This window comes from Oncorhynchus mykiss, chromosome 9 (assembly GCF_013265735.2).
Source record: "Oncorhynchus mykiss isolate Arlee chromosome 9, USDA_OmykA_1.1, whole genome shotgun sequence".
Classification (NCBI taxonomy): Eukaryota; Metazoa; Chordata; class Actinopteri; order Salmoniformes; family Salmonidae; genus Oncorhynchus; species Oncorhynchus mykiss.
Window position 1 is genome coordinate 58,247,034 of NC_048573.1, and position 25,958 is coordinate 58,272,991.

At 42.8% G+C, this 25,958-nt stretch overlaps 1 protein-coding gene across 2 annotated transcripts in view; it reads right to left on the bottom strand.

Annotated features, from left to right (window-relative positions):
• Nucleotides 1–71: 71 nt before the first annotated feature.
• LOC110532469 (protein bicaudal D homolog 2) overlaps nucleotides 72–25,958 on the bottom strand; it is a 34,226-nt gene continuing 8,339 nt past the window's right edge. Inside the window, exons 3-10 of one of the 2 annotated variants that reach the window (XM_021616410.2) lie at nucleotides 22,800–23,012; nucleotides 22,369–22,521; nucleotides 15,777–16,274; nucleotides 7,110–8,024; nucleotides 6,353–6,529; nucleotides 4,938–5,089; nucleotides 2,927–3,275; nucleotides 72–1,909 (exon numbers count right to left, since the gene is read on the bottom strand). In XM_021616410.2, the coding sequence (XP_021472085.2) occupies nucleotides 1,904–1,909; nucleotides 2,927–3,275; nucleotides 4,938–5,089; nucleotides 6,353–6,529; nucleotides 7,110–8,024; nucleotides 15,777–16,274; nucleotides 22,369–22,521; nucleotides 22,800–23,012 (2,463 nt within the window). In that variant the 3' untranslated portion in view covers nucleotides 72–1,903. The remainder of the gene's footprint in view (nucleotides 1,910–2,926; nucleotides 3,276–4,937; nucleotides 5,090–6,352; nucleotides 6,530–7,109; nucleotides 8,025–15,776; nucleotides 16,275–22,368; nucleotides 22,522–22,799; nucleotides 23,013–25,958) is intronic. The other variant, XM_021616411.2, reaches the window with a different exon arrangement.

A 25,958-nucleotide genomic window follows, 5' to 3' on the forward strand; every position in this document is an offset into this window, starting at 1 on the left:
GAAGGATCTTTAAGTATTAATCATAAAGGCAAAGAAAGCATATAGTAAGATTAATGTCATCAACCCAAGAATTACTGACAGTGGTGTTGCTTTATTCTCCATCTCACAATAAGTTGTTCACAGGTCAACAAAATGAACTTACTTTACATACACAGAAATTGATGCAGACCATTTCGGCATATTAGGTTCTATCGACAAATAAAATAAATGTACTAATTCATTTTGTCCAGACGTATGATGATCAGTTACATTTACTATACACCTACCTGTACAAACACATTTGTGAAAGAGTGAGAAAACGGAAGGGGGCGGGGTTTAAGGACAAAGAAATTTACAAACTACAACAAATACCAAAGAGCCTATTATTAGTTTCCCGAAAAGCTAAACAAAGCTCCATAATGATATAAAACCTTAACTACACATCTCATCACTACAACAGTGTTCAACATATTTAAAAAGGTGATTTAGTCTAAACATTAAATGACTGGAGCAAGAGGAGAACCAAGGCACTGTTTTCAACATTGGAACCCCCAATTAGCATGATGTATTGACCTTCACTAAACACAGCACGGAAACCCACCTGGACCAAGTTGATTTGAGCCTGTTTTTTTATTATTTATTTTTTAATTATAAAACAAATGGCCAAATCACTAAGGCTACTAGATATAAAGGTGGATGTGCCCCACCGTGGATCCTGCACTGTAGGAGGCTGGCAGTGTGGTCCAGTAGGGACACTGTATTAGAAGACCCACGACCACTGCAACCCTGCTGCCAGGAGACGAGAGGGAAATTAATTAGTTAGAATCCATAGAAATATAATTAAGCAGATGTCTGTTCTCGTAATTCTATTTCTATGGAACCGTCCGCCTTTGAGGCCCTCCTTACTCAGGTCCTAGAAAACAGCAGTCTGCAGGGCCTTCAGTCTCAGAGCTATCTGCATAGTTTGAAATGATGCATGCCCGTCAAATATTTCCCATCTTTTTGTTAGCTAATTCATTCAACTGTGATATAAACCTGAGGTGCTGAGGCTACAGATGAATCATTTCCATCAGTGATATTGATCTCCTGACTGAAGGGCATGGCTGGTAGGCCAAAGCCAAACAGTCAGGTAAGTCACAGGACAAAGAGAAGGATTTAACAGTTACCGCCAGTAGAAGATGCAGAGCTAAAGAAATAAACCTCAAAACACCAGAGAGACAGGACTCTTCAGTGTGCATTTAGTATTTCAATTATGATTAGTAAGGCTGCTGTGTTTTAAAATGCCCATGAAACCAAAACAGCACACCTATTCCCTACCTATTGCACTAGTTTCAACCAAATCACCATGAGCCCAGGTCAAAAGTAGTGCACAATATACAGTAGGGAACATGGTGCCATTTCAGATGCAGCCATGGAGGTCACGCTATGCAGCAGTTGTCCAGGGGGGATGCTGCCTGACACTAGCAGAACGTTGCACGTTGCCAGGCAGACTTCGGCATGTTGCCAGGCTAAACGTCTTCACTAGTGTCAAAAAACTTGCAGCAGCATCAAAATGGAATATATTTGCATAAATATACATCAACAGCAGGACAGGGTTTTCAGTTTGAAAGAAAGGGGAAATAATACTGTGTAGGTCAGAAAAACAGTCCTTTACTTCATAACATTATAAATAAAATCAGAGTATGTTTTCTTCTTTAACTCTCCCTTCCTGGTTGCATGCAGGTAGGCATCTTGGGTCCATACAGAGGGTAGGAAGATGGAAAGGAGAAACGGAAAGGGCAGCCAGTCCACCGGGTCTGATGAGTAGAAAGGTCTGGGATGAAGAGGATGTGTTTGGAGGAAGGGAAGGCGTTTGTTTCAGGAGGTGGACATGGAGAACACGGTTCTTATGGAGGACTGGGGGGATCGTGACGACTGACTGGTTTTACCGCTGCAGACACAGGGGGAGACAGAGACATAAAAAGGACATTTAGTAATAAATTGGACCAATGAAGAATAAAAAGGACCAAAACAAACTGAAAAAGGATACTGTCACTGACCCACAAAGCACAACAAATGGTTAAGACAACAGGTAAAACAATAATAAAAAAAGAGTAAGTATTAACAAGAGGTTATGAGACGGGTGCCATCAGTAGACAATCAATGTATTTTGCCTGTCTACTTTCTATAACTTGGGCAACATTCTTGAGCACAAGGGTCATTGGTTGTGTGAGCGTGATCCTCTGGGCTGTGAACTACGAGCCCTGGCTGGTTGTGGGTGAGGAGGATCACTGGTGCCCCTATAACTAGGCCTACTCAAACGACTCCGTGATTCTGAGCCTGGGGCCCGTCTGGTCCTACTGGACTGACTTGGGAGAGAGAGGGGAGCTGCTGTAAGGCACCTTGGGGTTGGAGAAGATCTTGTGGACACCACCTCTGAAGAATTTGATTTGTAAACAACGTTTTGTTGTTTTCTATGAACAGAAACCTCCAAGGATGGCTTCAACACTGGCTTAACAGTGCCTTGTGGGTCTAATACGTTGACAGAAGGGATAAAGAGAGACCTGGAAGTGGCCAGATTCTCTATCGATCTGGAATAGGAAGACTTTACTCTGGAGGCAGAGGACGAGGAGCACAAAGTGTGATTGTTGAAAAAGGTATCTTCATGATTAGGGCCTGAAGCCCATCTGGCACCCCTTACAAGAGCCCTCCCAAAGACTACGCTATCCAGGGAGCTGGAAGACCCTCTACAGGAGTCAGACTGGGTGTCATCCTGTCCCTCCCAAGGACTCAGCCCTGCTCGGAACACATCAGTGACACTACGACTTCTAATGAACGTGGCATCCCTGGGGAGCTTGGCTGCTCTGCGTGGTCGGGGAGTGGTACGGGTAGAGGAGGAAGGGGTATATATAGGAGGAAGAGGGTCAGGATGGAAGGAGGTAGTGGTGGAGGAAGACCGGGTTCTTACAGGGCTGGTGTGGAGGCTGTGGGTAAGGGCTCGGAAGTGGTGGCTGGCGGTGCTGGACACACTGTTGGTGAGGACTGGGCTGGAGCGGGGACTGTTCCTGCTCCGTACGGGGCTGTTGCGCCGGGGGCTTCGGCCCGTTTTGGTGCCCAGCTCCTTGGCCCTGACGCGGCGAGGGCTGTTGCCGAGGCCGTGGGGGGACATAGGGGCCTCCAGGTCCTCCAGGCGCTGGGTCAGGGCCAGCTTCTGCTGGATGGCCATGCGGAGCAGGGAGTTCAGGGTCTTCTTCTCATCCTCCGCCGCCGCTAGCTGCCTCTGCATCTCGTCCAGCTGGGTGACATACTGGTCACACCTGGAGACACATGCATGTTAGAGCAACACAATCACACACATTTAGTAGACATGTTAGACAGATAAAAGTTATACAAACTGTACACACACAGAAAACATTATCTGAATAATGTACTGCTCATCATCTCAACAGCTATGACAAACAAACACACAGAGGAAGATGACACAGCCATTTATGAGACAAGACAGACAGTAAGATCACATGGGACAAACCCAAGAGAAGAGAGAAACCCAAGAAAATACAAAGAAAGCAACGTTTCATTTCTGAATTTGTTGAATAATAATTTGAGTTTGAGTGTGAGGCACTCTATATTACCACATGATGGCACCATTACAAAACATTTCCCAAATCAAATTTCAGTCAGGGTCTCTGGCCGTAGCAGCAGACTGTAGGCTTCTGCCACACCCTGCATTATAGGGCCTTTCAAACACCAGGCTTAATCAAATGGCAGCTCATTTAATGCCTAGTGAAGAGACAGAGCTTAATGTCTTTCCAGGGGGGGAAAAGCATATTCAGAGAAAATACTCCTTGAAAGCCCTTCTGAGCTTGCAGTACTGAACAATCACTAAATTAACATCCCTCTAATAGGAACACACAGATACATTAAAAACAACACATACACATGTGGAATCACTAGAGTAACAGTAGCTACAGTATTCAATACCGTACAGAACTGTGCAAGCAACGACAGACACGATCACAAATAACAAATGCCTTTGTCCCACCACACACTAGTTCAGGACATACATGCCAACACTGAAAAACACATCTGCCTGCCAACAAACAGTGTATCACACATGAGGCAGGCTCTGCACAGGTTAACTCGGTCTCAGTCCACTCTTGGTTGCTAGCAGCTTTCCCTACAGAGACTGTTGGAGGCGGGGTAGAGGGGGAGAAGGGGCTATTGCGTGGAGAGTCTCCCTGACCCGATGGACAGGTCGGTCCAGGCTGAGGCTCCAAACAGAGCAGTAGCACGTGAGTGCTAACCTGCACGTGAGGAGAGGGATTGTGGCGGACTGCAGAGGGGTAATCTGATTAGATGACACTGTAGTGGCGGAAGCTCTAGCATGCATCCCAAATAGCACCCTCTTCCCTATTTAGTGCACTATTTTTGACCAGGGTCCTTAGGGCTCTGCTGAAAAGTAGAGCACTATTTAGGGAACGGGTTCCATTTGGATCGCAGCCAAGCTCTAGTCTACCATGTCATGGAATGTCTGACTGTCTCATCTAAACATGAGCCACAGGAGCACAAACATGACGATTAGCTGCTTAAAGATGGAGAACAATTAGTTCCACTGGAGTGTCTACTGCTAGGTGTAGATCTGCTCACAGCAGCAGAGGGAAGCTAGTCTGTGGATGTGCAGCTGGGTAGAAAATAGGCCTGGAATGCTAATCTCAGAGTAAGCCTAACACTAATTTGGACATCATGCAATATGTATATTTTTGATTGCAGCACATCACCAATTGACACACACAACTGAAATCCCTTTTTGTGTGTGTTTCCTCAGACTTGAAATACAGTGTATTCACTTGTGATGCTGATTTCTGTTTTTAAATTGTCAAACAAATAGAGGTTACTGCACTCCTCCAACTCAGGTCTCTAGATTGCTGTTAATATTGGTGATTGGGAATATAAAAAGGACAGTATATAAATGACTGTACCGGCTGGCGAACATCACCCTCAGTGAGGAGAAGGTGGCAGCGTCCTCCTTCAGGGCCTTAAGCTCGTTCCTCAGCTTCACCATGGTCTCAGACACCATGCTCTTCTCTGTCTCATACTTGGTCTTCAGGTTGCTCAGAGCCAACTCTGCTGTCTGGAATAGAAACATTAGGATTCATTGTTACAGCTGGGGAAAATACATCAAGTACATAACAGATGGCAAAGTTGACCTCTCATCTGTTAGTGCAACGCAAATGTAAAAAAATGGCAGATGGGACATATTTTTAGCAATGAAAATATTAACCCTTTATTTAAACAGAAACAAGAAATACAGCATCGACCCTGTCAAAGCAAATTATCAACAATTAACTGGTAAATATCTTAATTCTAAAGTTTACTGTAAGTCGCTCTGGAGTGTCTGGTAAATGACTACAATGTAAATAAAGGCCATATTTACATAACTGTGCTAGAAGGGAACTGTGCTAGAAGGGAACAAAGGTTAACCACACATGTTTTATGATAGTAATTTATTAAAACATCATAGTTCTGAATCTTTGTGGCAGTAGAATAGAAGAGCACCAGACATCTGAATTCAGACGCTAACCCGTGACAGAGACGCTCGCCTAATCGAGCAGAGATTAGCCTTAGAGTTTGTGTGTGTGTGTGTGAGACAGCGGGAAAGAGGAGAGAAGAGAGAGAGAGAAGGGGTTGACAGAAGAAGGTCAGCCAGGGCTGGAGGCGTACAGAGTAGAGGGGGAGGAAGGAGCAGTGTACTGGAAGATCTCTGAGGAAGACGTCATCATACTCCCTCTCTGACTCAGTCTACACCCAGACCGTCCAATCATGTCTCACCCACCCCTTCCCTCCTCTTTTTAGGGAATATCATTTGTTTTTCACTGAAAAATATATATAGATCGCAAACAAATATGAGACAATTGAACGAGGAACATCCCCTCCAGGCAGACTGATGGTTCTAGCAGTCAGAAGACAGACCTTACTGGTGTGGCTATGGGTCAGATACCCAAGGCTTTATTGACAAGCCAAGAAAACAGAACAGGATACAAAAAATAGAGAGAAAGACCAGAGGAAAAGTCTGATTGAATGTTCAGTTGTAATCAAGTCAGGACATTATCTAGTGACTGTCTGAGGATTACAGGTCATGGACACGTCAGGCTGAGAGTCAGTCAGCCCCAGACCCTCAATGAAAAAACTGACTAAACTTCTTTTCAAGACAAAAATAGAACTACACCTCATTGATGACCATTTGGTAAGACCAATTACGATAGTCAAGTTGGTACATACTTGTTACACAGTAAGTGACCCATCTGAGTCTGATGGTTGTGTGTGTCATGTGTGTATGTGTGCGTGTTCAACTTGACATGTCTATTGCATGACCTTGTTTGTTGTTGTACGTTACCTGTTTGTTGGCTTTGAGGACAGTCCTGAGAGTGGCAATCTGTTCTCTCTTGGTGCTGAGGAGAGACTTGAGCTTCAGCACCTCCTCCGCGAGGGCCTCACTTTCCAGCTCCCCTCCACAGCTGATCCCTCCCGAATAGGGCAGCGTGCCCCGGTGGCGACACAGGTCCACCGCCACCTGAGGGAAACCGGCATGACGAGTGCTTATTGCCTTAGTGATGTTATTCAGCATACTTTCAGTTTCACTGACATGATGGACCACTCAGGAAACACCTGTGTCTGAAGAGGTCTTTCCACCGAACTAAAGCAATGTAAAAACGATCCAAAATATATCTCATATGTAGTATTATTAGTCTACTATACTACAGTTCCCAGATATCTACTTCCCAAATAATACCAAGCGCCAGACATTCTGCTTAACAGCTTTCTGAAAGAAGCCAAATAATACATTCTGTACCGTGGGACCAGAATTCAGCACGGCATACTATGACAACCTCTTAAGGATCCAACCCTTGTTTTCAATTTGCGCCTAAAATTACATACCCAAATCTAACTGCATATAGCTCAGGACCTGAAAGAAGGATATGCATATTCTTGATACCATTTGAAAGGAAACACTTTGTGGAAATGTGAAATGAATGTAGGAGACTATAACACATTAGATCTGGTAAAAGATAAAAGAAACGTGTGTTTATTAAATGAACTCTCCATTAAATATGTATGTTTATTGGAAGACAATATGGAGGCGGCACTCGTACCTGGAGGTGTTTGATTTGGCAGCGGATGACAGCCACCAGGTTACGTACGTTGGAGGGGTCCTTGAAGTCCAGCGTGGGGGAGCCAGGGCAGACTGGGGCAGGGGAGGAGCAGCGTGTCGAGGGGGAGTTGTCACGGGAGTCCTGGGGTGTACCAGGCCTACTGTCTCCATCCCCTCCGTGCACTGCTTTCGCAAACAACTCGTTGGAGCGGCGCTTGTTACGTCCGTGATGGGGGTGCAGGTGGTTGGACCTCCCTCCGCTCCCCCCTGACTGCCCCCTGGCCCCGTCGCGGTAGTAGTCCAGGGTGACGCGTTTGGGCGTGAGGTTGTTGCACACACAGATGTGGTGGTAGAGGTTGGCCAGCTCCTCAGAGAAGGCTAGCAGCTCCTCCTGTGCCACGCTGAGATGACCCTCAGAATCAGTAGCCACTTTCCTCGTCGCTCCGATCTCCTTCTCCAGCTCGCTGATGCGCTCCTGGTCCTGCCGGCTGGACTTGATGCATTGGCGGATCTTCTCAGCCAGCTCATGGGCCTCTCCCCTCCACCGCTCCTTCTCCTGCCGGCAGCGCTGCTCCAGGGCCGAGTAACGTTTCCCTGCCTGAGACAGCTCCTCACGCAGCTTCAGCAGCTCCTCGCCGGCCGCCTTCATCCGGGCCTCCAGCACCTCAGTGCTCTTTACGTCCAGCTCATAGTCGTAGTCATCCGCACCGTTCTCCAGGGTCCTGCTGCTGCCGTCCCCCCGGTCACCCGCTGCCTTTCCCTGGGGCAGGATGTGTTTCTGCAGCTGTACGGCCTCCAGCTGCTGGGTCAGGGAGCCCACCTTGTCCTCCTGCTCACTAAAGGCCTGCTGGGACAGCTCCAACTGCCTCTGGAGGTCCTGGACAGTGTTGGCCAGACCAGTCTTATCCCGCTCAGCCTAGAGAAAGAGAGGAACAGAAAAAAGGACTGAAAACCATTGCTTAATTTTTATTTGGCTTTGTACTGCTAAATATACACCACCGGTCCAAACTTTTAGAACACCTACTCATTCAAGGGTTTTTAATTTTTCCTATTTTCTACATTGTATAATAATAGTGAAGACATCAAAAAATAACATATGGAATTATGTAGTAAGCAAAAACCTGTTCAACAAATCAAAATATATTTTATATTTGAGACATATTTGAGACATATTTGATGCCAGCTTTGCACACTCTTGGCATTCTCTCATCAGGCTTCACCTGGAATGCTTTTCCAACAGTCTTGAAGGAGTTCCCACACATGCTGAGCACTTGTTGGCTGGTTGAGAGACTCATCCCAAACCATCTCAAATTGGTTGAGGTCGGGGGATTGTGGAGGCCAGGTCATCTGATGCAGCATGCCATCACTCTCCTTCTCGGTCAAATAGCCCTTACACAGCCTGGAGGTGTGTTGGGTCATTGTCCTGTTGAAAACCAAATGATAGTGGGACTAAGCCCAAACCAGATGGGATGGCATATCGCTGCAGAATGTTGTGGTAGCCATGCTGGTTAAATTTGCCTTGAATTATAAATAAATCACAGACTGTCACCAGCAAAGCACCCCAACACCATCACACCTCCTCTTCCATGCTTCACGGTGGGAAATACACATGCAGAGATCATCCGTACACCCACACCTCGTCTCACAAAGACAAGGGGGTTACAACAAAAAAAATCAAATTTGAACTCCAGGCCAAAGGACAAATTTCCACCAGTCTAATGTCCATTGCTCATGTTTCTTGGCCCAAGCAAGTCTCTTCTTATTATTGGTGTCCTTTAGTAGTGGTTTCTTTGCAGCAATTCCAACATGAAGAACTGATCCACACAGTCTCCTCTGAACAGCTGATGTTGAGATGTGTCTCTTCTTGAACTCTGAAGCATTTATTTGGGCTGCAATTTCTGAGGCTGGTAACTCTAATGAACTTATCCTCTGCCGCAGAGGTAAGTTTGGGTCTTCCTTTCCTGTGGCTGTCCTCATGAGAGCCAGTTTCATCATAGCGCTTGATGGTTTTTGCGACTGCACTTGAAGAAACTTTCAAAGTTCTTGAAATTTTCTGGATTGACTGACCTTCATGTCTTAAAGTAATGGACTGTCGTTTCTCTTTGCTTATTTGAGCCGTTCTTGCCATAATATGGACTTGGTCTTTTACCAAATAGGGATATCTTCTGTATACCACTCCTACCTTGTCACAACACAACTGATTGGCTCAAACACCAAGGAAAGAAATTCCACAAATTAACTTTTAACAAGGCACACCTGTTAATTGAAATGCATTCCAGATGACTACCTCATGAAGCTGGTTGAGAGAATGCCAAGAGTGTACAAAGCTGTCATCAAGGCAAAGGGTGGCTATTTGAAGAATCACAAATATAAAATATATTTACATTTGTTTAACACTTTTTTGGTTACTACATGATTCCTTCCAGATGTTATTTCATAGTTTTGATGTCTTCACTATCATTCTACAATGTAGAAAACAGTAAAAATAAAGAAAAACCCTTGAATGAGTAGGTGTTCTAAAACGTTTGACTGGTACTGTATAACAGAATGAATTACATATTTTCCAGCTATTTAAAAGTGCCACTTTGTTCCAAAACCATTGCTTAAAACAGGTATTTGCTTCATAGATTGCTAAATGTATAGCAAAACATGGCATTTTTAATTTTGAGTTTCCTGAGAGATTATTTACTGTACCAAGAATTCAGGCGACTGCACAGAACAACACATTCAGCACTAGACAAGTGATGTCAGTTATATATTTCAGCAGGTTGATATTTCTTCTCAGCGAGACAAGAGATATTCTCTTAGACTGTTAACATACATTTCGCCCTGGAGTGCCTTTTCATCCAACTAATTTATTATTCATGTAGTGGAGCAGCACTGGCTCAACCCAATCAAGTACTCTTATAACACCTGCTGGGCCTGTGTTGAGCAACAGCAATACCAAGCCCCAGCTAAGTGCATTATACATTTACACAGTGCTGGACTTGAGCAGGAACTCACTAGAACGTACCGGCACCTCACATTTTTCTAGTGCTCGAGTCCCTGCACCTCTTACAGAATATTAGCTCAAATGCATTGCACATGAAATATAAATATTTTATGTGCAATACTGGCACTCAAAATGAGTGCAAGCACCTATTTCAGTACAAGTCAAGCACGACATTTACTTACATAATGGAAATAGTAGACCAACGGCAACAAGAGTTCTGAGCAGAGCTATAGGAACGTGTAGGAAAGACTGAGCAGAGCTATAGGAACGTGTAGGAAAGACTGAGCAGAGCTATAGGAACGTGTAGGAAAGACTGAGCAGAGCTATAGGAACGTGTAGGAAAGACTGAGCAGAGCTATAGGAACGTGTAGGAAAGACTGAGCAGAGCTATAGGAACGTGTAGGAAAGACTGAGCAGAGCTATAGGAACGTGTAGGAAAGACTGAGCAGAGCTATAGGAACGTGTAGGAAAGACTGAGCAGAGCTATAGGAACGTGTAGGAAAGTGCCAATTTAATGTGCAATACGGTCTTTGTTGAGCCATTTGAACCTTTACTGTCAGTAGCGTCACGAGAGAGACTCATTGAGTGATCCAATTCTATTTGTAGCAGGATGTGGTCTATAGGCGGAAACAGCAAACATAGCAGGCCTGCCTCTCAGTCATGCAAAGCTAACCTGCCTGAAACCTTCATAATCTCATAGAAAGTACAAGCCCAAAGGACAAGTAGCAGAATTAGAGCAGAGCTACATCTAGGCACTGACACGTGGTCTACAGGCCATGTCAGTTTCAATGTGGTTGCATTTAAACAATTCTTCACTGAAAGAAAATGTAAACAGATGATTCCTTGAAGTGAGTTAGTATACATTACATACAGAATGTGCCTGCTGAACATAATCATTATAATTCCCTTCTCCCAGCTGCCAATCGTCATGCTCAGAAGCACCTCTCACTCACAAGGCTCTCTGAAATATCTACATTCTTATTAGCCAATGTTCGTCACGTGATCGGGTCCTTCTCACAGACATCACAGCTCCGAAGCAGGCTACAAGTGAAGACAGATATCGGGACACAACTGCACGCATCCCTCTTATTGAACTCCTAGGTGCATATTGAAGATGTTAGAAACTGTCCACATATACTTTGTCAGCCAACAAGATGAGTAGGTCTAACGAACAGCAAAAGCACTAGCCTATGTAAATCTACTATCCCCATAGTGCAAAAGTTGACCTATTCTATTGGTCAGCTTGTCCTGTGCGAGAAATAAATATTCCAAACATACTCTGGAACAGTTGTGGGATGCGATAGATCCCACATTCATACAACCACTGTACATCAAAAAATATTTTCTAAGAAATGAGGCTGATGCAACAGATCCGAACGTTTAGCTGAATTTTTTTTGGATTAACTATTAGTCCATTTCTTCACATTATAAGCGCTACGATGTGCACACGGCAGTACACTATTAGCGGTAAAACACCGTTCTCAAAAGTGCACTGCAAATGCGAGCGGTTTCACATGACAGAGTAAAATATCCTTCAGAAATGTAGAAAGATCTAAAGACAACAAGCATGGGTTGTTAATATGACTAGGATTGTGTCTTGGGTTGCTGGACATGAAAGAACGTTGCAAACATGAGAGAATTACTGGTTTCGATGGCTTATGAGAAAGTGTTCATAAAATAATCCCCTTAACAATCCTATGGTCGAAACATAGTAAGACATAACTCATGAAATTACAAAAAACTAGCAGGTTAAACAATTACATTTATGGTTAAATCGCTTCAAAATGTTGACTGCCTCCGCTCAAATTGCAAGGCATTGGCCTTTCGGAACGAACATGGCTCAAGTGTGTCGACAGAATCGAGCCTTTAGATATTAATAATGATCCTGCATTATAATTCTCAAACATGACTGGCGTTTAGTGTATATACAGTTGAAGTCGGAAGTTTACATACACCTTAGACAAATACATTTAAACTCAGTTTTTCACAATTCCTGACATTTAATCAGAGTAAAAAATCCCTGTCTTATGTTAGGATCAGCACTTTATTTTAAGAATATAAAAATGTCAGAATAAGAGAGAATTATTTATTTAAGCTTTTATTTCTTTCATCACATTCCCAGTGGGTCAGAAGTTTACATATACTCAATTAGTATTTGGTAGCATTGCCTTTAAATTGTTTAACTTGGGTCAAACATTTCAGGTAGCCTTCCACAAGCTTTCCATAATACATTTTTACCCATTCCCCCTGACAGAGCTGGTGTACCTGAGTCAGGTTTGTAGGCCTCCTTGCCCACAAATCTTCTATAGGATTGAGGTCAGGGATTTGTGATGGCCACTCCAATACCTTGACTTTGTTGTCCTTAAGCCATTTTGACACAACTTCGGAAGTATGCTTGGGGGTCATTGTCCATTTGGAAGACCCATTTAGGACCGAGCTATAACTTCCTGACGGATGTCTTGAGATGTTGCTTCAATATATCCACATCATTTTCCTGCCTCATGATGCTAACTATTTTGTGAAGTGCACAGTCACTCATGAAGTAAAGCATCCCCACAACATGATGCTTCCAACCCCATGCTTCATGGTTGGGATGGTGTTCTTCGGCTTGCAAGCGTCCCCCTTTTTCCTCCAAACGATGGTCATTATGGCCAAACAATCCCATCAGGAAGTGCCTCTGATTTTGAAACCGTTGTCTTCCTATGCACCCCTTTTGACCATTGAAAGGGATATCAACCAGATTCCTTTTCCTACGTATTCCCTAAGGTGTCTACAGCATTTTGACGTAGTTTCACGCCTTTATGTTGAAGAATGAGCGTAATCGACTACATTGCGTAAGTGGCCAGCTGAGGGCTCTCAGAGTGATTCTTGCGTAAAAGACAGAGGTAGTCATTTTTCCTCTCGCTCCTACTGAAAAGCCAATTGTCCCAGTTGATATATTATCGAATAGATATTTGAAATACACCTTGAGGATTGATTATAAAAAAAAACGTTTGCCATGTTTGTCGATATTATGGATATAATTAGATTTTTTTTTGCCGTTGTCGTGACCGCTATTTCCGGTGGATTTCTGAACATAACGTGACAAACAAGCGGAGGTATTTTGGGTATAAAAATAATCTTTATGGAACAAAAGGAACATTTGCTGTCAAACTGGGAGTCTCGTCAGTGAAAACATCCGAAGATCAAAGGTAAACGGTTGATTTGATTGCTTTTATGATTTTAGTGACCCAAGCTTCCTGCTGCTAGCTGGACATAATGTTATGCTAGGCTATTGATAAACTTACACATATTTCACTTGTGATTTCATGAATATGAATAATTTCGAGTAATATGTTTTGACCGTTGCGCTATGCAAATTAGTGTATTTGATGACAATTCTCACCAATTCTCTCCTGGGTGACGCAGTGGTCTAGGGCACTGCATCGCAGCGCCGAGGCTCTGTCGCAGCCGGCCGCCACCGGGAGGTCCACGGGGTGACGCACAATTGTCCTAGCGTATTCCGGGTTAGGGAAGGTTTGGCCGACAGGGATATCCTTGTCTCATCGCGCACTAGCGACTCCTGTGGCGGGCCGGGCGCAGTGCACGCTAACCAGGTGCACAGTGTTTCCTCCGACACATTGGTGCGGCTGGCTTCCGGGTTTGATGCGGGCTGTGTTAAGAAGCAGTGCGGCTTGGTTGGGTTTCGGTGGACGCATGGCTTTCGACCTTCATCTCTCCCGAGCCCGTACGGGCGTTGTAGCGATGAGACAAGATAGTAACTACTAACAATTGGATACCACAAAATTGGGGAAAAAAGGGGCGGAAATTAAACAAAAAAAACAACAAAAAATAGCTAGTGTTTGTCAGTTTTCAAATAAATGTAATTGGCTATTTTGGTTAACCTGTTAGATCTCTAGGGGCGCTATTTCATTTTTGGATAAAAAACGTTCCCGTTTTAAGCGCGATATTTTGTCACGAAAAGATGCTCGACTATGCATATTCTTGACAGTTTTGGAAAGAAAACACTCTGAAGTTTCAGAATCTGCAAAGATTTTGTCTGTAAGTGCCCCAGAACTCATTCTACAGGCGAAACCAAGATGATGCATCAACCAGGAATTAGCAGAATTTCTGAAGCTCTGTTTTCCATTGTCTCCTTATATGGCTGTGATTGCGCAAGGAATGAGCCTACACTTTCTGTCGTTCGCCCAAGGTCTTAGCAGCATTGTGACGTATTTGTAGGCATATCATTGGAAGATTGACCATAAGAGACTACATTTTCCAAGTGTCCGCCTGGTGTCCTGCGTGGAATTCGGTGCGCAATTGCCAGCTGCTCGTACTTTTCCATTTGATATAGGGGAGAAACCATGTGTCCAAGAACGATGTATCAATGAAGAGATATGTGAAAAACACCTTGATTGATTCTAAACAACGTTTGCCATGTTTTCAGTCGATATTATGGAGTTAATTTGGAAAAAAGTTCGCGTTTTGAGGACTGAATTTTCAGATTTTTTTTGGTAGCCAAATGTGATGTATAAAACGGAGCTATTTCTAATACACAAAGAATCTTTTTGGAAAAACTGAGCATCTGCTATCTAACTGAGAGTATCCTCATTGAAAACATCAGAAGTTCTTCAAAGGTAAATGATTTTATTTGAAGGCTTTTATGTTTTTGTTGAAATGTTGCGTGCTGGATGCTAACGCTAATGCTAACGCTAAATGCTAACGCTAGCTAGCTACTTTTACACAAATGATTGTTTTCCTATGGTTGAGAAGCATATTTTGAAAATCTGAGATGACAGTGTTGTTTACAAAAGGCTAAGCTTGAGAGATGGCATATTTATTTCATTTCATTTGCGATTTTCATGAATAGTTAACGTTGTGTTATGCTAATGAGCTTGCTGATAGATTTACACAATCCTGGATACAGGGGTTTTTTCATAGCTAAACGTGACGCAGAAAACGGAGCGATTTGTCCTAAACAAATAATCTTTCAGGAAAAACTGAACATTTGCTATCTGAGAGTCTCCTCATTGAAAACATCTGAAGTTCTTCAAAGGTAAATTATTTTATTTGAATGCTTTTCTGTTTTTTTGTGTAAATGTTGCCAGCTGAATGCTAATGCTAAATGCTACATTAGCCATCAATACTGTTACACAAATGCTTGTTTTGCAATGGTTGAGAAGCATATTTTGAAAATCTGAGATGACAGTGTTGTTAACAAAAGGCTAAGCTTGAGAGCTAGCATATTTATTTCATTTCATTTGCGATTTTCATGAATAGTTAACGTTGCGTTATGGTAATGAGCTTGAGTCTGTATTCACGATCCCGGATCCGGGATGGGGAGATCAGAAAGGTTAATGGCCTTGGTGCCCTAGTAGATGGCCTCTGCATCCTGAAATATATATTTTTACCCTTATTTCACCAGGTAAGATGACTGAGAACACATTCATATTTACAGCAATGACCTGGGGGATATTTACAGGGTAGAGGGGGGTATGAAAGAGACAATTGGAAGCTGGGGATAATTAGATGGCCATGATGGTATAAGGGGCCAGATTGGGAATTTAGCCAGGAGACCAGGGTTGACACCCGTATTCTTACAATAAGTGCTATGGGATCTTTAGTGACCATGAAATTCTAGGCCTGCATATAGTAATTTAATGGAAGCTCTGTGGATATGAGCCCATTGTGTACCTGCATGAGCTGCTGTTTGAGCTTCTGGCTGTCTGAGAGGTGCAGCTCACTGAGAAGGTCAGACACCAGGCCAGGGGCAGGCCTCAGGAACACATCACTGTTCCTGGGGGTGGAGAAGCGCTGGACGTGCCCGTTTCCCTTGGGGTTAGGATTAGTAGGAGCGCAACCAGACCCTGGGCCATTGTTGTAACCGCTGTCCTGGTCGTGCTCCTGGTCCTCAGAGCTCCTCTGGCCCCCTCCGCTATCGCCACTGTCATCCAGCTGCTCCAGATGCAGCTCCAGGTTGCCCACAGAGTCGAAGGGGTTGAGGGCCAGGGCCGAGAGCTCCCTCCTCAGGCTGTTCTTCTGCTCCCTCTCCTCTTTCAGGGCCTCCAGGGCCTCGTCCAGTTGATGCTCAGCGATCTCCCTCAGCCGCGCCGCCTCCTCCAGCTGGGCCCGGAGAACCTCGTCCTGCTCCTCCTTGTGGGTGAGCTCCAGCTTCACCGCCTCAAACTCCACCTGCAGATGACAAACGAGGGGGCATGTGAGGACAGAGACTCAGAGAGAGTAGGTCTGAGTTTACACTGCGTTAGTAGTGTTTTGAATGTTCCGGACAATAAAAGTGAATCGTATCTTGTCATGTCTGTTGGGTGGTACTGGACTAGGAATGTGTAACTGTAAAATGCATAGCTTATTATTACTCTTGACCATAGAACACCAACACGAATGTTCTACATCGATTACTTATGGCTGGCAGTTGGTAAAATATATTTTTTAAACTTTTGAATAATTGATCTGCACTACTTGGCCAACTCATGAGTAAACTGACAAACGAGTTAGCAGAGTTTACGTCACATTTAGAGTAGGCTTACGCGTGACCAGGATGAGAATCTTATCTCTCCTGATTGTTCACTGAGAAGTCCCACTGGAGCGATGCCATTGTCTCACATCAACTGAGATGACACACTCATTTTTGGGGAGTCAAGACAGATTGACAGGGGCAAACACAGTCAAGGCCCTGTCAGCCAAACTCAGAACATACACCAGAAAAGGCTAGCCCTTATTCATGAACCACTGGGAAAGAACCCTCAGATACCCTCAGATACTAAACCCAGCAGGAGATGGAGACTCAAATGGACAGGAAGAATAGAAACCAACCGACCACAGAATGATCTGGAACACGCTATTGTCCATTTAGAAATAAACACATTTCTACTGTTTGGTATGACATGGCACATTTTTCAGCAGTTACACAAGGTTCTGAGTAAATCTGGGTATGCATTCCATGACCCTTTTTGGGAAGAGTAGGAGTATTCTGGCCCAAGTCCCAAACTGGCTGTTGATGGGAGACCAGGGTTTGTTCAGTAGGGCACACTGCGGTTAAACTTTATTCAATAGAAAACTACAATCATATTGGACAAGTTCAGCTATATCCTCCGTTTCAAAAAATGTTCTTCATACTGAACACGGCTCTGTGTTACCCGAGTGTTGATTACATAGAAATATAATAAATAGAATGGGCTTGGAAGCTCTAACCCAGTCAATTTGACTGGTAAAGTCATGGGTACGCTCGCAATAGTCTGAGTCGATACTCATGTCATAATAAGGAATTCCCCTCGACCACGCCCACAAACATTCTTTCCCACTGACCCCCCAGTGTAAAAGAACCAACTTCGCTGTTCATTTTTGGTTATACAAAAATAACAAAACATGCCAAAATGCTGCTGTGTTGTTCCATGTACATGTAACCAGGTCAAAAATCCCACATAGGGAAATGGAGCCTGCGAAAAGAGCCCTGTGGCTTCAGGCAATTCGGCATGGGAGAGCAGGGACCCAAGCAGACTCCACATAGCTGTTGTATGTGTGTGGAAAATATTTAAAATCACAGAAAACCTCCTTCCATCAGCAAGGGCATTGAAGATGAAACGTGGCTGGGTCTTTCAGCACGACAATGATCCCAAACACACCGCCCGGGCAACGAAGGAGTGGCTTCGTAAGAAGGTCCTGGAGTGGCCTAGCCAGTCTCCAGATTTCAACCCCATAGAAAATCTTTGGAGGGAGTTGAAAGTCCGTGTTGCCCAGCAGCAGCCCCAAAACATCACTGCTCTAGAGGAGATCTGCATGGAGGAATGGGCCAAAATACCAGCAACAGTGTGTGAAAACCTTGTGAAGACTTACAGAAAATGTTTGACCTCTGTCATTGCCAACAAAGGGTATATAACAAAGTATTGAGATAAACTTTTGTTATTGACCAAATACTTATTTTCCACCTTAATTTGCAAATAAATTCATTAAAAATCCTACAATGTGATTTTCTGGATTTTTTTTCTCTTTTTGACTGTCATAGTTGAAGTGTACCTATGATGGGAATTACAGGCCTCATCTTTTTTGTTGTTGTTGAATTTTTACCCCTTTTTCTCCCCAATTTCGTGGTATCCAATTGTTGTAGTAGCTACTATCTTGTCTCATCGCTACAACTCCCGTACGGGCTCGGGAGAGACGAAGGTTGAAAGTCATGCGTCCTCCGATACACAACCCAACCAAGCCGCACTGCTTCTTAACACAGCGCACATCCAACCCGGAAGCCAGCCGCACCACTGCGTCGGAGGAAACACTGTGCACCTGGCCACCTTGATTAGCGCACACTGCGCCCAGCCCGCCACAGGAGTCGCTGGTGCGCGATGAGACAAGGACACCCCTACCGACCTAACCCGGGCGACGCTAGGCCAATTGTGCGTCGCCCCATGGACCTCCCGGTCGTGGCCGGTTACGACAGAGCCTGGGCGCGAACCCAGGGACTCTGATGGCACAGCTGCGCCACCCAGGAGGCCCGCCTCTCATCTTTTTAAGTGGGAGAACTTGCACAATTGGTGGCTGACTAAATACTTTTTTGCCCCACTGTAGGTACAGCAGATCCCCTTATTTTATGGGACACTTAAAATGTACTTTTAGAGGCCATTCAATACAATACTCATTAAAACAAAATCATTTTAGGTCAAAAGAGATTAGACTAATAAAGGAAATAGAGGAAGTAACAGTGCAGGTAGATGGTAATGGAAACTTCTAGAGGCACAAAATAGGTTAGAGGAAAAACAAAGAAATGGAGGTACTTATTCAAGAACGATTAAGTGTAATTTGTTACAAAAATAAAGGAAATTGGATGGAAAATTGTAAAACGCACAACCTTTTATTTTATTTTTAATCTTCAACATAGAAACGCTACCAAAAATAATTGACAGAAACTCGTTAAATGGAGTCATTCATGATTCACCATATTATATTTTGAAAGAGGAAGCAAAATATTTTCTGCACGTTTTCTTTTCAGTCTCCATTTCCACTGAATGATGTTAACTAAGGATTTCTTTCATAATAATAATGTAAAATTAACACATTTACAGAAAGACCTGTGTAAAGGCCAACTTACAGAAGAGGAACTTTGAAAATATTTTATTGCCCCAGTCTGAAAAAACACCCGGGCTTGATGGTATACCAGTATCAGACCTTTGATGTTCTCAAAGATCCATTATTAGCATGTTTTAATTACTCCTATATAAATGGTAGACTTTTAGGTACTCAACCAGGTCTGATTTCATTACTACTAAAACAGGACCCAGGTGGTAAGTATAAAGATCCAGTCTATTTCGAAAACTGAAGGCCTCTAACACGTTAATAATGTGATGCGAAAATCCTGGCGAAAAGCATAGTGCACAGAATAAAAAAGGTTTTATCAGATATTGTTCATCCTGATCAGACAAGTTTTATTTACATGGACGATATATTGGAGATAATTTACATGAAAACAATTGAACATTATGAAATATCAAAGATCCCAGACCTGGTCTTCACAGCAGATTTTGAAAAGGCGTTTAATAAAGTATGACTAGAATTTATATATAAATGCCTGGATTACTTTAATTTCTGTGAATCTTTTATATAATGGGTTAAAGTTATGTACAGCAACCTCAGATGTAAAATAGTAAATAATGGTTACTTCTCAAAGTATTGAGCTTTTAAGAGGAGTAAAACAAGGCTGTCCGTTGTCTCCATATCTACTTCTTATGGCCATTGAAATGCTAGCTATTAAAATTAGATAAAAACCAAACATCAAGGGGTCAGAAATCCAGGGGATAAAAACAAAAGTGTCAACGTATGCCGATGACTCAAGTGTTTTCTTAAGTACGCAATCTGGATCCCTGCAGTCTCATTAAAGATCTTGATCACTTTTCTAGCCTCTCTGGACTAAAACCATATTACCATATTACAGATGGTAAGCAAGTGAGTGTCATTTTTCCAATGGTTGTCAATTCCTTTAGGTCTTCTTTTTCACTGTGCTCATCTCTGTATTTTCTATGCTGTAAGCCTGTTTTACATTAAGCAATTAGCAAGATCAAGCCTGCTTCTTTCCCTGAATCGACTATTAGGCCAATCATAAAAAAAGTAGCAAAATAAATATCCTATAGCTTTTGAAGCCTATAGCTTTTCCTGGGATTTAATGACAAGAGCAATGGCTTATTACGGAGAGGCTTGCGTAGCTTATAGCCTGTTGCGCATGGGAACAGCTGGAAGAGAGGCTACTGATGTGCAGTCAAAGTAAATATTAGCTAGATATTAGGCCATTCATTAGCTAAATATTTCCATATCAAAGTGTAAGAAAAATAAGTTAACAGATTATGAAATGGCAGGTCTATAGTGCGTTCCGCCAGGCTGCGGTCCCCGGGCACGCAAAGCTCCACTATTAATTAGGCCTTGGCCTACGTTTTTCTACAAGGAAATTGCTATACCTGGGCTATAACACAGCACAATGAGGAATTTCTTATCGTTATCAAGTGAATACACAATTATTGTAAACTGAAGTGATTTAGGCTAATTTGAATAACCACCGAAATAACTGCATATTTGGATCAGTTTGGATCTATTCTCGACAGTTTAGAAGAACCAAAAAGGTACATTAGCAGGCCACTCATATGGTGTAGGCCTATTTCATCAGGATGCAGTAAGACAGGAAAAAATGGCCTTCTCCTTTAATGCTGTAGCCTATTTTACATTTAGCAAGCAAGAGCAATCTCTCCTCCAATACGCTATTAGTAGGCTAAAGGAAATAAGTCGAAATAAGTGTCCAACAAGCTTTTGTAAATCTGTCTTTTCCTGGGACTCCACAAGATTAAAAAGGAATAGTCGTTGCAGAAGAGAGGCCAGGTGGGTAATTGTGCAACAGAACAAAGACAGGATCGAGATCTAGCCTATAGCGTAAGTAGAAGCATATGCATATTAGACCATATTTCATAAGCTCAATATTATGCTTAATAGCACAGTGAATGTTAATCAGATAACAAAATCATAGGTAGCCTTCACTATGTGGGCTCCTGAGGCTGCGCTGAGTGCACTCCCTCACAGTTCCCGGGTACGCAGCTCGAAAAGCTACCCTATCATTTCAGTTTTTTTAGGGACAAGAAATATATCCTCCTTGGCTACAACAAGACAATGTTATGTAGAATGTTATTATTGTTTTCAAGTGAGTACAAAACTCTAGTCTACGCTGTCAACTGCAGTGAATAGCGTGTCATTTGAATAACCTTTCAAAAGCCTGCCGTTTTGAATGCATATTCATTTTGAAATAACTTGCCTGCCTGCGATTGGGCAACAATTTGGATCAGTTAGGTTTTTTTTTCTCAACAGTTTAGGCTTCAAGGTCAAGGCACATTAACAGGACAGTAACATGCCATTTTTTGTCATGACGTAGGAGGATTTCTAGTGAGGCACATATGAATTATGATAATGCACAAGTGCGGAGGAAGTTATATCTATAGTTTCCACATTTGGCTTTAGTCGTTTAAAATACTTCTTAAAAGTTAGGTGGACACACAGAGTGTATATATCAATAGGAACATCTTCTTTCCATAACATAGACTGACCAGGTGAAAACTATGATCCCTTATTGATGTCACCTTTAAAATCCACTTCAATCAGTGTAGATTAAGGAGAGGTGACAGGTTAAACAAGGATTTATTTTGCCGTGAGACAATTGAGACATGGATTGTGTATGTGTGCTATTCAGAGTGTAAATGGACAAGACAAAATATTTAAGTGCCTTTAAACGGGGTATGGTAGTTGTTGCCAGGCGCACCGGTTTGTCAAGAACTGCAACGCTGCTGGGTTTTTCACGCTCAACAGTTTCCCGTGTATCAATAAGGTTCCACCACCCAAAGCACATCCAGCCAACTTGAGAACTGTGGGAAGCATTGGAGTCAACCTGGGCCAGCATCCCTGTGGAACGCTTTTGACACCTTGTAGAGTCCATGGACCCAAACAATTAAGGCTGTTCTGAAGGCAAAAGGGGGTGCAACTCAATATTAGGAAGGTGTTCCAAATGTTTTGTACACTTAAGTGTCTATCATTACCCATTATGACATCTTTCTGATTGCATTCTGTATTTATATTTTGATGTGTGTATTTTCTGTCATTCAGGGCTTATTTGTAAAAGAGACCTTGGTCTCAGTGTGACTCCCTGATAAAAATAAAGGTTAAATTAAATTGACTTGAATGGAGACACCTTTTCTATTCATTCTATTTCTATGGTTGATTATCAGTGAGGTGAGAAGGGAGAGACTCTGACCTGGTTCTCCTTGAGTACAGACACCTGTTTCTGCAGACAGGTGTTCTCCTCCTCCAGCTCACTGTTGTCCTGGAGCTGCTGGAGCTCCCGCACCTTATACTCCTTCATCTCATTCCTCATGTGGCCCTTCTCCGCCTCCCAACACTCACACTCCTGTGAACGCAAACACGCTCTCAGTGGAACTAATTACACATTAACGTTATGGAAGCACTGCACATTGCTCCTTACTAAACGTTAACACACAAGAGACTAGCAGGAATTAAGGGCGTAAAGTAATCCCTTTTTGACTAATACTAGGAATACCTACATTTGAGTTGAATGGAGAGACTAACAAATTACATTAAATAGAGTTTTATCTTTCCATATGCAAGAAAATATTGGTGTGTAAAGCATTCAGTATCTCAGTGAATGGATAGGCCGTATATTTATACCTTCTTTAGCTGGGATGAGAGGCCAGCCAGACGGTCGATCTCTGCGTGAGCGTTGCCCAGAGTGATACGCGCCTGCCGTAACTCGACCTGAAGCTCAGCCATGCTGGTTGCCATGGCAGCCTCCTTGCTGGCAGTTTCCTGCAGCAGGCACTCCTCCCGGGTCTCCCCATCTGCTGCTGCACGCTTGTGGTGGTTCACAGAGTCTGACAGAGCCTAGTACACACAGGCGGAGACAAAGCAAAGAGATAGGCATTTATTTCGGTGTCATGTAGACTCTGCCAGAGCCTACAAACAGACAAACAAAAGCAAAAAAAAAGCAACATTTATTTGTATAGAGTTGGTTGCGTGACCACCATATGGTGGTCTGTATGGCATAAGGTCTATCACTGGAGTGAAAACTACAACACAGTGCCAAGTGGCACATCTACTGAAAACGCAGCACTTTTTACTTAGACCCCAAAAAACAAAGATGTATATCGGTGCCAGTGGAAATAGGACTCCACAGACCAGCTGTCGAAATCTGAGCCGTCTTGAGTACATCCCATGCATAACTTAGGCCAACATTTCCTCAGTTGAGAATGTGGTACTACAAACCAGATTAATCTATGGGACAAGCCAAAGAGGAATATATTATTTCAAATGACAGTTGACGTCACCAGTCTGTCTAGAAAATCAGTCAATGAAATAAACTCTCACTAAAGGATATGGACCACACACAGAACCACTGGCCATGACTATGTGTGAGGGTTAGATGGATTGGACATGGTAGGAAAAAGATTGTAGAATCCCATGAGAAGCTGTCTCTAATCATGTCTGTTGAGCAGCCATGCACAAGGACAACGCCCCATGTCACTAGCCAGGGAAGGATTACTACTGAGACTGCCTGGTGCTGCTACTGCCCTAGCTCAAACCAGTCTGGTATGATATATATTAAACTAATTTGAATTTATGTTTTAACGCGATATTTCAAATGCTTGTATCTCCTTCGCTCCTTCTGTGCTGAGTAAACTGTGCACCTTCCCACTCGCTCACAGATACCAAGCCACTCCCCCTGCCACTCTACAACAAAGACAAAAGATCACTTCTTCCTCTCTGACAACAAGCAGTTTCAACTTGCTATTTGATGTTTGGTCCATCAGAAATCAGTTGATTTCCCTTCTAACAAAACACTTTACATGTCTCAACTTCCAAAATTTAGAACAGAGCAGACCCTACAAAAATGGGAGTATCAAAGAACATGATTGTGGAACATTTATTTTCTGCTTCTTTCGTGCGCTAGCAGCATTTTAGCCACATACTGTTGGGTGCTAGCAGTCTAGTCCATGTTTTATAAATGTGCAATGAGCATAACATGCATTTATATAAGGAATTGACTTGACAACTCGTTCTCATTCTGAGAAATGCTAATCTTCTTATCCAGGTAGGCCACTTGATTACAAAACCTAAACAAAGTGAACAGACTGTTGTTCAAACAGGTTGCAGACGGACAGGATGGTGTATTCAAAACAATTAAACCACAGAACAATGAGACAGATATTTCACCAGACGCATCACTGTGAAGCACCCGTTTGGCGTTCACACTCACTACCATCCAGAAGGCGAGGTCAGTACAGGTGCATCAAAGCTGGAACCGAGACTGAAAAACAGCTTAAATCTCAAGGCCATCAGATTGTTAAATAGCCATCACTAGCCAGCTACCACCCAGTTACTCAACCCTGCACCTTGGAGGCTGTTGCCCATCTACATAGACATGGAATCTCTGGCCACTTTAATAAAGGGACACTAGGAACACTACTGCAAAATGTGTGTGTGACCAATACAATTTGATTTACAGAAACAAACAATCCCTTAGCATCGGTAATGTCTTAACAAGGACATGCAGAGCACAGACATGTAAACCCTTTTGCCTAACTTCATTCTATTCTCGCTGGACTCTACCTCACTAATATAATTTGGTCCTTACACTAGGCAAAATACCTGTTGACTCATTCAACGTCAAAACGTATTACGGCGGTGGTAAATAGGCCTATATCTCATGATTAGTCAGGGCTTGACATTAAGGCTTGTCCAGAACAAGTACATATAAAAATACAAATTAAAACATTTAAAAATCAGAACACAAAATAGTTTTCAGTAAAAGAAAATATACCAATATCAAACAATTACTCTGATCAGAATTGGATGAAGAAAACATTTTAGACAGAGCTAGTCTCAACAAGGCAGTGCAAAAGTCCCGGTCAAAAATGTTTTGTTATTTTCTCTCTCCAATAAACGTAGGATGATCTGGGCCAATAGCCGAAGTCTATTTTCTATAGCGGACACTCAGGTGTCATATTGTTATAGAAACTCAAATTGTCTATTTTCTCTACATTTTATATGAATATGACTTGGCCTAGTAAGGCACTCTTTCAGTTTAACGCATGATAGAGTTATCCTACCGCGTCATTTCATGATCAGTTCTAGGCCCTCAGAAAGTTCAAAGTTGTTTTTGAATAACCCCAAAACATGTGAGGCCTATGGTAATAATGAGATGGGACAAAGAGCAAGATATAAAAATCGAATGAGAAATTTGAACAAAGCTTACAGTTGAGCAAAGCAGTTATAAGACAAAAATGATGCACGCGAAACCAGAAGAAGAAAAATCCCTCCTTGCCGTTGCGAATCAAACGACCAAAAGCCTAATCATACAATCTGAAATATCATAAAACCATACATTTATGAAGAATATTTTCAAAACTAGTCTAATAGTGTTTCAGTTGCAGCTTTTAAATGGGAATAATTATGGAAGTCAGAGTCCATGCTCTTCTCATATTTTTTTTTTTAATTACAAATATATTGGGCCTCAAGTGAAATTTAACAACAAATATCAAGATGACAAGTCAAAAGAAAACAGGCTACAGCTGAGAAAAGCTTATGAAATAAATGCCTAGTTGGTCTAAGCCTATTTCCATATTATTTTAGCAATGTGCAACCTACCTAAAATGCATATAGTAGCCTAATAAGAGAAGAGGATGAGACAAACATGTGAATCAGTTTATAATAATCCAGTTGTGAGGACATCAGAGTTGCTCTGCAGCCCATGATGACTTACAACCCATCACAAGACGCACAGCCAGAGAGGCTCGTTGACTGTGTCCCTCACTTCGGCACACACTTCAA